We start from the raw sequence: 16,769 nt of genomic DNA on the forward strand, positions 1-16,769 counted from the left end.
CTCCAAACCCTTTTAACTTCATTGACTTCAACATACTTTTTTCTCTTGTGCTGGTTCTACTGCCAGCTAGCAGCTCTCCTTGGAGGATATCCCACAACTCTGGCATCTCTACCATCTTGGTTTCTCCAAGGCAATCCAGGCTTCAGCTTCACAGTTTCACGCAATGGCCACCATTCAGAGACACCCCTGACACATGTCTGGCCTCAGAGGCTTTATTTCATAACTCCTTTCTTCTATCCTTAACTCTAAAGCTAGAACCACTTGGCCAAAGCTACCAAGTTCTGCTGCTTGCCTGGGGCTGGAACATGACCTCCTCATTCAATTACATCTTTACCAGCCTTCTGTCTTTCGATGCCTAAGCTTGGCTCTCCTGAAACTTTCTCTGTAGACTAGGCTGGCCTCAAACTCAGAGATTTGCTGACCTCTGCCTTCCCAGTGCTGGGATTAAAGGTGTGCTCCACCACACCTATCTCTAAGCTTTTCTACAGTTCTTTTTTACAAGTAGGAAACTTAGCTGGGTGGGATGTTAGCCTGATGTCACCACTTCCTTCATTCAATGTCTTAATCTGTTTATCTCCTTGAACAAAGGATTTAGCTCCATTCTTCTTCCTGGTAATCTTTTTCTCCTCATATATTTTTCCTTGCTCAGCTTGGGCCTTTTCATTATATATCATCATTAAAGTCTCCACGAATATCCACATGAAAGGGTCTGTATGAGGCTGTTTTGAGAATTCTTCTGCCATCAGAATTCATCCAAAACTGTTCATTTTAGCCTCAGGCAGACTCCTTGGACAAGGACAAAAGGCAGCCACTTCCTTCACCAAAAATATCACAGAAATGATTTCTAGGAAACATACTAAAATTCTTATCTGAAACCTCTTGAGGCAGTTGCTGACATTTCAAATAATTATCAGCACCATTGTCTTCCATGCTCCTATTAGTATGCCCCATTAAGAGTGTTTAAAGCACTCCACTGCTTTCCTAACCCAAAGTACCAAAGTCCTTATTACTCCAAACAAAAGCATGGCCAGGCCTGTCACAGCAATACCCTACTCCTGGTACCAACTACTGTTTTAGTTAGGTTTTTTTATTGCTGTGAAGAGACACAATGACCACATCAATTCTTACAAGGAAGACATTTAATTGAGGTTACTTGCTTAGAGTTTTAGAAATTCTGTCCATTATCTTCAAAATGGGGAGCATGGTGGTGTAAAGGCAGATATGGTGCTGGAGCTGAGAATGCTATATCTTGCAGGAAACAGGAAGTCAACTGACTGTTACACTGAGTGAAGCCTGAGCAAAAAAGACCTCAAAGCCTGTCTGCACAATGACACACTTCCTCCAACAAGGCCATACCTCCTAATAGTGTTATTCTCTTTGGGAGCCATTTTCTTTCAAACCACCATAAGCCCCACAGTTAATTATCAAATACAAAGTGGTCATCTCTGAAATCTTATACACACAAGCAACAAAACCAAACTCAATCGCATATATATATATATTTATGAAATTTGAGGAATTTGAGGAATATCCATGTATGATAGTCTATATAATAAAATTAGTTCTAAAAATTAATATGTCATTTGATATTTATAGATAGATATAGATATATATGTTAAAGAAAAAGAGGCCACTGATTCAAGTAAGAGTCAGGAGAATGGAAAGTGTTGAATGAAAGAAAGGGAAGAGGTTAGTTGATGTAATTATATTGCAATTAAAATAAAAGATGTGTACTTATATATTATATGTAATTTTAAGTAAATGTAAAAATAATGCTTCTCTATTTTTAAAATATTACTGGTCACACAATGGCCTTTCCTTTGCATAATTGATGATCCAGGTTCACTGAGCCACAATGACTCTTTACATTCCACATAACATCTCTACTAAATTCAAAATTCTTGACTAATTGTTGATGTGTAAACAAAGTTACAAAAAATATGTAAATGTTATAATGAGAAATTATTCCAAATTTGTAAGTCCAAGTAACTTCATGTTGCTTATATAAACATGTTCACATTCTTAAAAGTAGTCCATAATGTTTTCTCCATGAGAATTAGCTCCATTCACTTTCACTGTATATTTTTTTACCATCTTCTATCTATATATGCATCTATGATGTATCTTTCAAGTTTTCCATGTATGCATACTTACAGAACATCTCATCAAACTATGTATCTATTTTTCTTATTCAAAACAAAAATTTTGTTCAGGTGTGACTTTCATTTGAAATATTTTTAACTCTAAAACAAGTTCATTTTATTTGCTATTTGTAATTTCTGTGAATTGGCTATTATTTAATTTTTGTCCTGCAAAAAGTTTGAGGAATTTATCCTTGAATATGGTCTAATGGCTTTCTCTCCAAGTAAAATGTAGATTCCATACAATTGTGAATTTCTCATATCAGTACTATTAAACAGGGTACTTGCCTTTGTTTGCTGCATATGAAATACGTGTTGTTATTCTCAATATCAGTATATTTCTCTTAGGATATTAATATATTAGGAGAAAGAATGCACTCAGCACAAGAATTACCTTAATAATGTTTATAGTGGACAGTATCACCCATCATATTTTTTATGTTCCCAGGTTTTGTTTGCACAGTAAAAAGCACAAAACCTAGGCCTTTGGAGTGGGATGAAATAGTAATGGACAGAAAAATATTATTTCAGCTACAAAAATCCAGGACAAAATATATGATAAGATGGAAGCAAGTGTTGTTTCCTGGCCTGATTTTTGAAATAAGCATTAACATTTTTAAAAATTCACTTATTTATTTTACATCCTAACCGTAGTCCTCCTCCCCCATCTCTTTCCATTCCCTCTTCCCTTTCACTATCAATCCCCTCCCTCTCTGTTTCTGTTAAGAAGGAGGCAGGCCCCCCATGGATATCAACAAAGCATGGCTTATCAACTTTTCTTAAGACTAAGAACCTCCCCTTTTATTTAGGCTGAGCAGAGCAACCCAGTACGAGGAAGAGCTTCTCAATATCTAGCCAAAGCATTAGGGACAAACCCTGTTCCCATTGTTAGGAGTCTCACAAGTAGACCAAGCTATACAGCTGTCAGACATATGTCGAAGGCTTAGGTCAGTTCTATGCAGGCTCCCTGGTTTTTGTGTCAGACTCTGTGAGTTCCTATGAGCCAGATTAGTTGTTCCTATGGTTTTTCTGTGGTATACTCCTCTGGCTCCTACAATCCTCCCTTCTTCTCTTCAGCAGGATTACTCAAGTTTGGCCTAATGTTTGTCAGTGAGTTCTGCATCCATTTCCATCAGTTATTGGATGAAGGTTCTTTGATGACAATTGGTGTAGTCACCAATCTGATTACAGGAGCTGGCCAGTTCAGGCTATGTATTCTTAATTGCTAAGGATCTTAGCTGGAGTCATCTTTGTAGATTTGTGGGAGTTTCCCTGGTTTCAGATTTCTACTTGATGGAATCAAAGACACAGACATAAATCCATACACCTAGAGATACCTGATTTTTTGTTAAAGAAGCCAAAATTATACAATGGAGAAAAGAAATTATCTTCAGCAAATGCTGTTGGCATAATTTTGTGTTGGCACATAGAAGAATATAAATAGATCCATATCTATCACCCTACACAAAACTGAAGTCCAAGTAGATGAAGTACTTCAACATAAAATCAGTTACACTCAACCCGATATAAGAGAAAGTAGGTGATAGCCTTGAACACATTGGCACAGGAGACACCTTCCTGAATAGAATGCCAGTAGCACAGACACTAAGATTGACAACTAATAAATGGGACCATGTGAAACTGAAAAGCTTCTGCAAGGCTAAGGACACTGTCAATAGGACAAAATGGAAGCCTAAAGAATGGGAAAAGATCTTCACCAACCCCACATCTGACAGAGGACTGATCTTCAAAATATATAAACAACTCAAGAAACTAGACATCAAAAAACCAAATAATCCAATTAAAACTAAGATACAAACATAAACAGGGAGTAATCAACAGAAGATTTTCAAATAGCAGAGAAACACTTAAAGAAATGTTCAACATCTTTATCCCTCAGGGAAAAGCAAATCAAAATGACTCTGAGATTCAATCTTACACCTGGCAGAATGGCTAAGATAAAAAACACAAATGACAGTTTATGTTGAAGAGAATGTGGTATAAAGGGAACTCCTTCATTGCTGGTGGGAGTGCAAACTTTCATAGCCACTTTGGAAATCAGTATGGTAGTTTCTCAGAAAATTGGGACTCAGTCTACCTCAAGACCCAGTGATACCATTCTTGGGCATATACCCAAAGGATGTTCATTCATACCACAAGGACATATGCTCAACTTTGTTCATAGCAGCTTTATTTGTAATATCCAGATGCCTCTAAACTGAAGAAAATGTGGCACATTTACATAATGGAGTATTACTCAGCTGATATACACAGTGACACCAGGAAATTTGAAGGCAAATGGATGGAACTTGAAAAAAACTCATTCAGAGTGAGGTAACCCGGACCCAGACAGACAAACACAATGTATACCCACTCATAAGTGGATATTGACAATAAATTAAAGGATAATAATGTCACATTCACAGCCCCAGAAGGCTAGGTAACAAGGAGGGCCCAATGGGGGATTCATCTGTCTCCATGGGAAGTGAAAGCATTGACATTTAAATCCCAAATTTAATCTATCCTGACTAATGTTCATCAATTGTACCAGCCGATAACTATATTTATAGAAAATATTCATGCATATCTATATAATAAAATTTACTTCTAAAATTTAATAAATCATACTTTAATGGTAAAATTTATTTTTGTATCTGAACACAAATGTCCATGAGTATACATTATCTATACATAGCACAGGTAGTGACATTTCAGGAAGCATAGATATGCATGAATGTTTTCTATAAATATAGTTATCGGCTGGTACAATTGATGAACATTAGTCAGGATAGATTAAATTTGGGATTTAAATGTCAATGCTTTCACTTCCCATGGAGACAGATGAATCCCCCATTTCAGGAAGCCAATACCACTCTGTCTTCCATGTGGTAGTCTATGTTCTTTTCCTGAGAGAATGAAGTGGCCACAAAACCTCTCAATGGAGGTTGCTGCCCATCCCTGAAGAACCATGAGGATAACAAAAATAACTAATGTTAACACAGAGAACACCAAGGATTGAAGAAATAAATTGCTTACAAAGTTAAAATCAAGGTCAAAATACCAATTTTTACTTTCTTAAACTTAATCCAACTTTTATTCTGACATTTTATAGATACTAGGATAAACATTTTACTTGAACAGGTAAACATGAGGTGGAAATTGATATGAATCATATAGTATATATGTCTATATAGTAGACATGAAACATGAGTCACTGCATGAAGGTATGTGAGTTAGGTAGTTATAAAGAGTGACAAAGGAACATTTTTTAAGGTCAAGTACATATGTAAAGCACTAATGGAGATTGGAGATGCACTTAGAGGTAAAGTACATGCTTCACTTTCACTCTATTGAAGATATAGTATGAAGTCAGTGATAAGCCATAAATGCAGACATGGATAATCCAATCCAATGATAGTAAAACTCAATACAGAGAAACACAAAGACAAATAATACAAAGGATTAAAAACAAAAAGGAATCCAAAGCTCCATGAGTTATAAAATGTAATTAATATGTCCTATATTCTTATGAATAAATGTTATTCTTGCATTCATTTTTCTAAAACAGATACTAAAGGAAGTTCTAAAAATAATTTAGTAATACAAATACAAAAGACTAAATGAAGTATCAAAAAGCCTAATGTATACATAATATGTACTAGTGTATAAACTCCAGATACTTGTGTATAAACTGCTTGACAAAGTGTTGTTATTCATTGTAAAGTATCAGGAAGTCAGTTTTTAGATGGATCATGTATTCCATAATTATGCTATAATGAAGGTTTACAAAAATGAAAAAAATGGTGCCTGTTCCACATTATATCTCATATCAGTTTAAAATACTACAAAATAAAGAACAACACATAAATACAACCTTTGAAAAATCTCATTCCTACTTTTGCAAATAGAGAACACACAAAGATATATGAATACTAAGATTCATTTATAAGTATCTTAGCTATTTTTTCTATGCTTCATATTCAGCTCATATATTTGTAAATATATGGGTGATCACAATAGATCCTTAAGTCTTGTGAGAAAAAAAATCTAGGAAAGAATTCTTTTTAGATTCTAAAACTTTTCTGAGAGCCTCTTTCACATCCTTATTCCTCAGACTGTAGATCAGGGGGTTCAGCATGGGAATGACCACAGTATAGAACACTGTAGTTACTTTATCAACATTTAGACTATTGCCAGAATTGGGCTGACAATAAATAAAAAGGATTGTTCCATGGAAGACAGTGATGACAGTGAGATGGGAGGCGCAGGTGGAAAAGGCTTTACGTCTCCCCTCAGCAGAGCGCATCTTCAGGATGGTGACAAGAATAAACAAATAGGAGGTGAAGATGATCACAATGGTGAGAATCTCATTGAAATTGACAATGATGAACAGGAATAACTCATTCTTGGTAACATCAGAGCAAGCAAGACTTAAGAGAGGAGGCAGATCACAAAAAAAGTGGTTGATCACATTTGACTTAAACGATGGAATCTCAAGGGCTAACCACAGGTGAATCAGAGAACACACTGATGCATAGAGGTAACAGCCAGACACCAGTACCATGCGGAGTTTTGGGGACATGATGACCATGTACAGTAGTGGATTACAAATGGCCACGAAGCGGTCATAGGCCATTACAGCCAATAGAAAGACCTCAGTGACTGCAAACGCACAAAATAAATAAAATTGTACCATGCATCCCAGGTAAGAAATAACTTTTTCCTGGTTAATGATGTTAGTGAATACCTTTGGCACAATGATGGAAGAGTAGCAGAAATCCACAAAGGACAGGTGGCTGAGGAAAAAGTACATGGGTGTGTGAAGTTGAGAGCTGGCCTGAATCAGCGCAGTCATGCCCAGGTTTGCAATGACTGTCACTCCATAAATGAAAAGAAACACCAGGAAAAGAAGGAAAGCCAGCTCAGGGACATCAGAAAAGCCAATAAGAATGAACTCTGTTACAGAGGTACAGTTTTCCTCACCCATGACTGCTACATGGCAGTTTAGGAAAAGCCATGTGCTACTTCTGGGAAGAGAAAAAGAAAAAACAAGAGATTTATGTTAACTGCAGAAAAAAATTAATGTCAAGAACATATGTTTGGAGTACAAGCAAAACAGAATTACAAAAATTTCAAAATATTGCATAGTTCAGATTCATACAAAAACCACATATCTCAGCATACCCCTTTCATACATGTTATTATAAGCCATGGCCATCTAAAATACAATTAATTATGTATCTGAGGGTGGTGGTGTGATTTTGTCTGAAATAATTCAGTGCTACAATATGACATATCATGGGATTTGATCTAATCACTAAAAACTTTATTAAAGATCTGACTTTGCCATTTGTGGAATATTTTAGCTATGTCATATACATAGTTATACTACTGTCACTCAATCTAATAGTGTGAGATTTGAAGCAAAATTACCTACAATTACACTTTGTGACACTATAAAATTTCATCTGAAATTAATGCCTTGGAAAGATTCTGAAGTGTTAATGATATTAAAAATTAAAAGTAAAATTTAAAAACTATATGATAAATCCAAAATAATTTTACTCTCAATTAAAACTAATTGATTCACTACAATCAAGCTCTGCAATGACTCAGACATATGAGACAAATGCTTTCGAGGAAATAAGAAAAATATATTCAGAATCTTATTATGACAACAGATAAAATCGAAAAGCTAAATTATTCTAAACTAAAGATTTAATTTCAGGGTTTCATAAAATATAATCATGTTAAAATTATTGAAAACCATTTACCAAATCATATTAAAGTATTTGTATGATATTAATACAAAAAAACTGTCAAAAGGAAGAATTGTTATATTAAGGTTCATCATTATATATAAGTTGGAAAATTAGTATGAACTTTTCAAATTATATCTTAGACATGATTAATTTTAAAAGAGTTATAGCATGCATGCAAGGGCATACATGTATATGTTACATACAATAATATGATATATAATATATCACATATATATCATAAATTACAATTACCTAAATTAAGAAAGAAGTAAATGACGACTTCTCCAGATTTCTCAAGCAACTTGTGAGTCAAAGTGGCTGACTTAAAACAGTGAGAACATATGGCAGTAAAACCACAATCCCATCATGGAGGTTATTTTATTCTCTGACTTTCTGAAATAAAACAAATGAGGACTATGCATACTTTTTTCAGTACTACAAAAAAAACAGGAAAATTCAAGCAAACAAACAAAAAAAGCCTGGCATTTTCTTACATCATGGATTAACTTAAAAGAAATAGAAACCAATAACTAAAGTTATGTAGTCTTGATTTCTTCTTCAACTGAAAAAGGACAGAGAGAGAGAGAGAGAGAGAGAGAGAAAATGAGTGAATGAATGAATGAATGAATGAATCTTGGTGTGGTGTTGTACTCCTTTAATCTGAGCACTTGGAAGGCAGAAGCAGGTGGATCTCTGAGTTTGAGGCCAGCCTGGTCTACAAAGCAAGTTCTAGGACAGAGAAACCTTGTCTCAAAGAAAGAAAGAAAGAAAGAAAGAAAGAAAGAAAGAAAGAAAGAAAGAAAGAAAGAAAGAAAGAAAGGAAGGAAGGAAGGAAGAAAGGAAGGAAGGAAGGAAAGAGGGAAGAAAAGAAGGAAGGAAGGAAGAAAGAAAGAGAAGGAAGAAAGAAAGTCAGACAGACATGAAGAAAGTAGGGAATGAAGGAAGAAAGAAAGGAAAGACACCAAGAAACATATTATAGTGAACATTAAAAAGCCTAAAAGGCCTCTACTCGGTACAATAGGCAACTGAGTAAAGCTGAAAGCAGGAAAAGGCTCTTGCCCAGGGAAGAGCTCATCCATTGGCTTTATAGTCCTAAACTATTAGCCCTGAAAACATACATACATATAACTCCATAAGGACTGAACAGGCTATATTGAATATTGAGGAACATGTATATATATATATATATGTGTGTGTGTGTATACATATTTGTATATACACATATATATGTGTATATATACATATTTGTATATATATATATATATATATATATATATATATATATATATATGCAATAACAAATAGTGAAAATAGAGGCCATGGAAGGAGAGCCGAGGGAAGTATATAAAGTATATGGGAGGGTTTGGAGGGATAAATGTAATTAAATTATAATCCCCTAAACAAAAGAAAAATAATTTTTAAAAAGTTCATTAAATACGTTTCTAGGTCACAAAAAAGGAGAAAGACAATAGAAAAGAAAGGGCAATGAAAAAATGCTAGGAAAGTTTTCTTGATAACATTGGCAAGTCTTGGAAATCAGCTTTGCAATGATTTCTGCTGATAAAATGCAGCTACTTTATGATAAATTCAAATTAAATTGAATACAAAATACTTATTTTTGTTTCCAAGCAAACAAAGTATGCATGACCTAAACTCATGACTAGTTTATAGACAATTCAGCACTCTGATTTGTGTTAACAGGTAATAAGAAACTCATCCTATGCCATAAGTTATAAATGTCATGAAGTAAGTTGGCAGAAGCAAGAAAAGAGTAACACACACACACACACACACACACACACACACACACACGAATATACACACAGACACAGACATACATACACACAGAGAGGGAGAGGTCGGGGGAGAGAGAGAGATAAAGAAAGAGAAACAGAGAGAGACAGACAGAAAGAGAAAGATATCTTACATTTCTGTAGTCTGAAATTTTTTAGGCTCAAAATGCTTGATATTAGAAGAATCTATTCTCACTTATCATCAGCTGTCTTTCCATAAAACACCAAGCAACTTTTTCCTGGAAATTTTAAAGTTGAAGACTTCTCATATGTAATCTTCATTAGAATACAGAAAAGTTAAATACATTTTAACATGACTTTACTCAATAGAATGTGTCCATTTCCAAATTCAGGTAACTAGAGCCATGTGCTTTGGAGCAAACCTGAGACATTTTTCTCCCCAGCACTGGAGATTTAAACATTTCTCATAAACAAAGGTTTATTCTATAAATTAAGCTCCTGGGGAAAGGATCTCTTATGTAAAACAAAGACTAATTTCTGTGCCATAACAGAGTTAATAAAGTGAAACTAAAGATATGTCCTGGAAGACTCAAAAATTATTCTCTGTGGAACATCACTGGAAATCTGTTTATAAACCACCCAGATTTAGGGAGCTATTGCACAGAAATAGGAATAAAGTTAAAACAATATACTATACATGAGAAAATACATCATTTGGACTGAATTTTGCCATTATAGAGATTAAATAACATTCCTTTAAGCAGAGATATTTTCAAATAAAGAGTTAAAATAATAATGAGACATTCCTGTGTCTAAGTCTACTAAACCTGCAATTAAGCCCCTTACTTGTTTCCTAGACTTAAAAAATTTCTGGAGATCTCATAAACAAAACTAAACTTTTCATAGTGAAAAAAAATCTCTAATTTTCTGAACAACCTAAGTGACCTAGAGATTTATCTTAAAAACAGTAAACCTATTCAGTGAATATTATGACTAACAATATAATCAAATCTAAGTTTCCGTAGGGAGGATTTTAGATGCAATTCCAGAAGCCACAAAAATCCTATAAAGATAAAAAACTGAAGCACTGTCTTGAGAAGCACCCATAGTTAAGTGTGGTCTATCCATTGCCTGAGTACCTCTCTCTATCAAGATTTTCTGAAAATCTGTGCTGAAACTTTTTTTTTTTTTTTTTTTTTGAGACAGGGTTTCTCTGTGTAGCTTTGCGCCTCTCCTGGAACTCACTTGGTAGCCCAGGCTGGCCTCGAACTCACAGAGATCCGCCTGGCTCTGCCTCCCAAATGCTGGGATTAAAGGCGTGGGCCACCACCGCCCGGCTTTTTTTTTTTTTTTTTTTTTTTTTTTTTTTTTTTTTTTTTAAAGATTTATTTATTTATTATGTATACAGTATTCTGCCTGCGTACCAGAAGAGGGCACCAGATCTCATTACAGATGGTTGTGAGCCACCACCATGTGGCTGCTGGGAATTGAACTCAGCACCCCTGGAAGAGCAACCAGTGCTCTTAACCTCTGAGCCATCTCTCCAGTCCTGAAACTTTTATGTAATAAATTCCAACTCTGCTTCATACTGACACATTAGACAATTTTTTTTTCCCCGCAGGGTCAAGCAAGACTCCCAGCTTGAACTGTCAGAAAACCTCTGAAATGATGTCTTAGGCAAGTACAGCTACTTTGGCTTCTGCCCCACTCCTGTAGCTAAGAATCAAATAAGCTCAGTGTTATTACTATAAAAAGAAATTTGTATTGCATGCTGAATAGGAGAATTGCTCTGACTTGATAATTGAATAATGCATTCATGCAATCAAAACATCAGAATTTCCCCCTCATATGTATAATTATTATCTGTATATCAAAAAAGATCCAGCTCCCACATAATAGCATAAACTATCCCATGGGATCAACGCTGGACAATGTAAATACATGCAACTTTAAATGGACTCAGTAGTTAATACATATATGTGTGTACACACACACCTGCAAACACACAAATAATTATTAAAAGAAGAGAGCATGGAATTAGAAGTGACCATAAAGAAGATTGTGGATAGAGAGGTGTAGATGTGATAAAGTTGCAGTTCTCATAAGTGAGGTTTTTCAAAATACAAACGTGTTTTTATAATGCCAACACACTAATTTGGGAAATTACATGTAAAACCAAGCATATTTGCTGATAGATGGTTTATTGAGTACAAGCAACAGCAAATTGTTTTCAGCAACCTGTGTTTGATCCAAGATTCCCACAAAGTTCAAGTGCAAATAAACACTCAGAGTTTTCTTTTAACATTTGCTTATGCACAACCACACACACACACACACACACACACACACACACACATACACTTTCATACAAATGTACAAACACACACACACAGAGAGAGAGAGAGAGAGAGAGAGAGAGAGAGAGAGAGAGAGAGAGAGAGAGAGAGAGAGAGACTCATATATGTGTGAACACGTACACAAATAAATAATGGAAAACAATTAAAAAAAACAAAACACACTGTATATCAGACTTCATGGATGATTCTGGATGTTGACATTCTTTTATCAAGAGTGTAAAATATTATTCAGATTGTATGGGGATTTCTCACAAAGCCTTCTTTTATTGTGTTGCTAGGAAACATTTTATGTATTTATTTATTTATTTAAATATTTATCTATTTAATGTGTATGTGTGTGCCTGAGTGCAGATTTGATTTTTTGTTTGTTTGTTTTTTGTTTTTGTTTTTGTTTTTCTTTATTATGCAATACAATTCAGGTCTACATATCAGCAACAGATTCCCTTGTTCTCCCCCCTCCCGCTCCCCTCACCTTCCCCCCAGCCCACCCCCATTCCCACCTCCTCCAGGGCAAAGCTTCCCCTGAGGACTGAGATCAACCTGGTAGACTCAGTCCAGGCAGGCCCAGTCCCCTCCTCCCAGGCCGAGCCAAGTGACCCTGCATAGGCCCCAGGTTTCAAACAGCCAACTCATGCAATGAGCACAGGACCCAGTCCCACTGCCTGGATGCCTCCCAAACAGATCAAGCCAATCAACTGTCTCACCCATTCAGAGGGCCTGATCCAGTTGGTGACCCCTCAGCCATTGGTTCATAGTTCATGTGTTTCCATTTGCTTGGCTATTTGTCCCTGTGCTTTATCCAACCTTGGTCTCAACAATTCTCACTCATATAAACCCTCCTCTTTCTCGCTAATTGAACTCCCAGAGATCCACCCGGGGCCTAGTCATGGATCTCTGCATCCAGATCCCTCAGTAGTTGGATGAGGTTTCTAGCACGACAATTAGGGTGTTTGGCCATCCCATCATCAGAGTAGGTCAGTTCGGGCTGTCCCTGGACCATTGCCAGCAGTCTGTTGTGGGGGTATCTTTGTGGATTTCTGTGGGCCTCTCTAGCACTTTGCTACTTCCTATTCTCATGTGGTCTTCATTTACCACGGTCTCCTATTCCTTGTTCTCCCTCTCTGTTGTTGATCCAGCTGGGATCTCCTGCTCCCCCAAGCTCTCTTTCCCTCGACCCTTGCCCTTCATATACTTCTTTGTTAAAAATAACTTTGCTTCAAAAAAAACAAAAACAAAAAACAAAAAACAAAAAAAAAATTAAAAAAAAAAAAAAAAGCTGGGCGGTGGTGGCGCACGCCTTTAATCCCAGCACTTGGAAGGCAGAGGGGCAGGTGGATCTCTGTGAGTTCGAGGCCAGCCTGGGCTACCAAGTGAAAAAAAAAATAACTTTGCTTCATGAGTGGGGGTAATGAAGCAAAGTTATTTTTAACAAAGAAGTATTGCTAAAACTCATCTTTAAGAGACTTTGGGAAGTCAGCCAAACTGCTATACGATGAATTCTGTCCTGGTATAAATGCTACTAGTTAGAACAAGAAATGGGTTGAGTGTCATCATTCTTGTTCTCAGGAATGTTTTAAATGTTAAACTCAATAAATAATGCATGGATGCTACTATTTGTCTTGGAAATGTTCACTTGATGATCATGTCATAAATATCAATTTAAAATTATAAGAAAGCCAAAAACAAAATCGTTTAAATTTCTGTGCAAAAAACATACAAATTTGTTAAGAAAATTGAATGGAACAATAATTATTGGTGTCTCTGTATGTCTCTAAGTTTTCAGATATTCAGAAATATGTATATAATACTTTTGTTTTTTTTTTTGTTTTTTTTGTTTTTCGAGACAGGGTTTCTCTGTGTAGCTTTGCGCCTTTCCTGGAACTCACTTGGTAGTCCAGGCTGGCCTCGAACTCACAGAGATCCGCCTGGCTCTGCCTCCCGAGTGCTGGGATTAAAGGCGTGCGCCACCACCACCCGGCCTATAATACATTTTAATAGCATGTATCATACAGAAATTTAAAAAGCATTGCCATATTATATATTTTTCATCTTTTCATAGGGTGAATAATTTTTAAGTCATAGTGAAAATTATTATAGAAAATCATTATCATCCTGTGAAAACAGGATCACAGTGCTTGCATAGTACCTTACTACAATTAAAGAAAAATATCAATGAAATTGTAAGTTTGCATTTAATTCTTTTAAAAATTTATCTCATTTCCTAAATTTTGGGTTGATACAGGAGTAACTATCATCTCATATTAGTCAGGATAAGGTGATTTTATTGCCTGGAATGGTATTATAGAAAAAAAAATGTTTCTTTATAGTTTTCCTGGCCAATTTACATGCTATGAGTGCACCATTTTAAGACAACACACAAAATATAAATATAAACATAAATGTCCAATCTGAAACCTTACAGTTGAGTTTTTTATGCCTCCCTTCCATTTCCTCTCAGGTTCTAAGTCATATTTTACTTTTTGTGAGTTCATCAGGATCATTTGCCTCATGGAGTCTCATTTTGGTTAATACAACTCAGGAAAATATGAGCCTAATTAATTTATGGAAATGTGAAGAATGTAGAAACTTTATTATATAATTTTCCTATATAGACTTATGTCCTCTGTATCATTAAGTGACTTAAGTGTCTCATCACACATGATTTATCTCTGTAACCTATCAAAGGGTAAACTTAGAGCAATGTTAGAGAAATAACTTTTACTGTGCTTGCTCAGTCACAATGAAAAGAACAATGCATTCTTGTTGGGGTACAAACAGGTAAATGTCTCTCCTGAATTCTACATTGAAGCCACTAAGGTGCTGACTGGGTTTCATTTGGTTTGCTGAGAAAGTCTTCAATTCATTGAACTGGAACAGTGGTTGCATAGGCCTACAAAGAACATTCCCATTAGCTTTCCACCATACCAGGGAAAATTAAATTATGACACTTTTTAAAGTTAATATTTATTGTAGCACTATTCACAATAAGTAAAATATGGAGCCAGATTAGGTCTTCAACAACAGAAGAATGGATAAGGATGATGTGTTTTATACAGTGGAATTCATGCAAAAGTTAGGCCATTTGTAAGAAAATTCATGTAATCATATGAAGAGAATTAAGTTAGTCTTAGAAAGATAAACAGTGTATGCTTTCTGTCACATGTGGTTCCCAGAGTTTATATAGATAATTGTACAAAACTTCAAGAGTAAATGAATAAAAATTAAAGACAAAAAATATCAGAGTCAAGACATCAACCTGGCTTCCTGAACTCCAGCCCATTGCTTTTATAACATCATAGATTCAAGAAGAGAGGCTTCTATTAACAACTGAATGCACTTTACAAATTGGAATAAATACTAAGGTGTAATACAAAAGTGTTAATAGTGTAGATAGAATGGAAAATGAACATGGCTGAGAAACAGAAATTTTGGAAATGACAGACATTGCATCATGATTGAAGATGTGTGAGTTGAACTATGGGCTTTGGATGGATCATGGAGGAGGGAAAGATACTGTATTCAGTTTCAAACCCACTGATGAGGAATCGTGTTCCAGTGGATAGTCTCAAACCCAAGATCACACAGATGGCCCTAACTGAACTTCATGAGTCACAAAAAAGAGGAAAAGAATCATGAACATGAGAAAGAAGAGACATTCAATGAGAGGAGTATAAGGGCCGAGGGACTCACAGAGATTGGGTTGACAGTAATAAGAAAGCAATATATACATATACGAAATCCTCAAAGTACAACTTTAATTAAATAAAATCTGTAAGTGCATATATAAGTATAGAATGAGAACAGAGGTGACGAAGTATTTCATCAGTAGCAGTGTTAGCAATGAGCACAGAGTTAGATCCAAAGTAAGGGAAGAGACATTTCACTAACTCTATCTGTAATGAGAGTTTTCTGTGGATACAATGAAAAATAAGATGGAAACTTTTATTTTCTAGGAATTCAAAATTTCTTATGCACGCTTTATGCTCTGTAATAGGGCGGTTGATGTGGCTCAGCATTTATGATGGCTTTTTGATCTTTCAGATGTACTGAGTATCGTTCTGAGGACACACATCAGGTGTTTCAGAAGACCCCAAGACTCTTGTCCTCTGTGGACACAGCACTCATATGCACAGAGTACACACAGACTCAAACATCAATATACTTAAAAAATATAATTTGCATTATTCTATATTATTAAAATTTTTTAAAGGAATGCATATCATCCAATAGTCCAAAAGCAACAAGTGGTGTAGCAGCATTGCAAAAGGGAAAATAAAATAAGCAATGAGCCTGCAATAGCAAACTAAATAAAATCTTGAGCAAATAGCCATGGTTTTCCATGGTCTTCTCATTCTGTGCATTCAGGTTTGTTAGTTTAATGATTTTCATATGCTACAGACATTCTATTTTGAAATGAATCACAATGTCTATTATGGATACAGAAATAAAATTATAAACTTTCTTAAATCTTTCTTTTTAGATTGAGGAAGATCTTGCCCAAAATGAAATATGTTTCACTTGTTAGGGCATAACTCATAACCAACTGATTTAAATCAAGCAAGGAAATCAACTATAAATTTTGGAAACTTTAAAGTGCTATGCTTGTAAATTTGAGTCACAAAACTGAAAAAAAAAAATGAGTCACTATGAATGGCCCTGCTCCTTCCTTCTCTTTCTAGCTCAACTTTGTGGCATCTATTAATACATCTGCCAGTGTCTACCCAAGAATTCTACACACTGACAATATAATGTTCA

The 16,769-nt window shown here is 35.4% G+C and overlaps 1 protein-coding gene across 1 annotated transcript; it reads right to left on the reverse strand.

Annotated features, from left to right (window-relative positions):
• Positions 1 to 6,165: 6,165 nt before the first annotated feature.
• Positions 6,166 to 7,128, reverse strand: LOC131907780 (olfactory receptor 5L2-like). The gene has a single exon (XM_059258874.1). It carries the CDS (start codon positions 7,126 to 7,128, stop codon positions 6,166 to 6,168), a length of 963 nt encoding a protein of 320 aa, XP_059114857.1.
• Positions 7,129 to 16,769: the final 9,641 nt, after the last annotated feature.

The sequence above is a fragment of the Peromyscus eremicus genome, chromosome 4, assembly GCF_949786415.1.
Source record: "Peromyscus eremicus chromosome 4, PerEre_H2_v1, whole genome shotgun sequence".
In the NCBI taxonomy this organism is placed as follows: Eukaryota; Metazoa; Chordata; class Mammalia; order Rodentia; family Cricetidae; genus Peromyscus; species Peromyscus eremicus.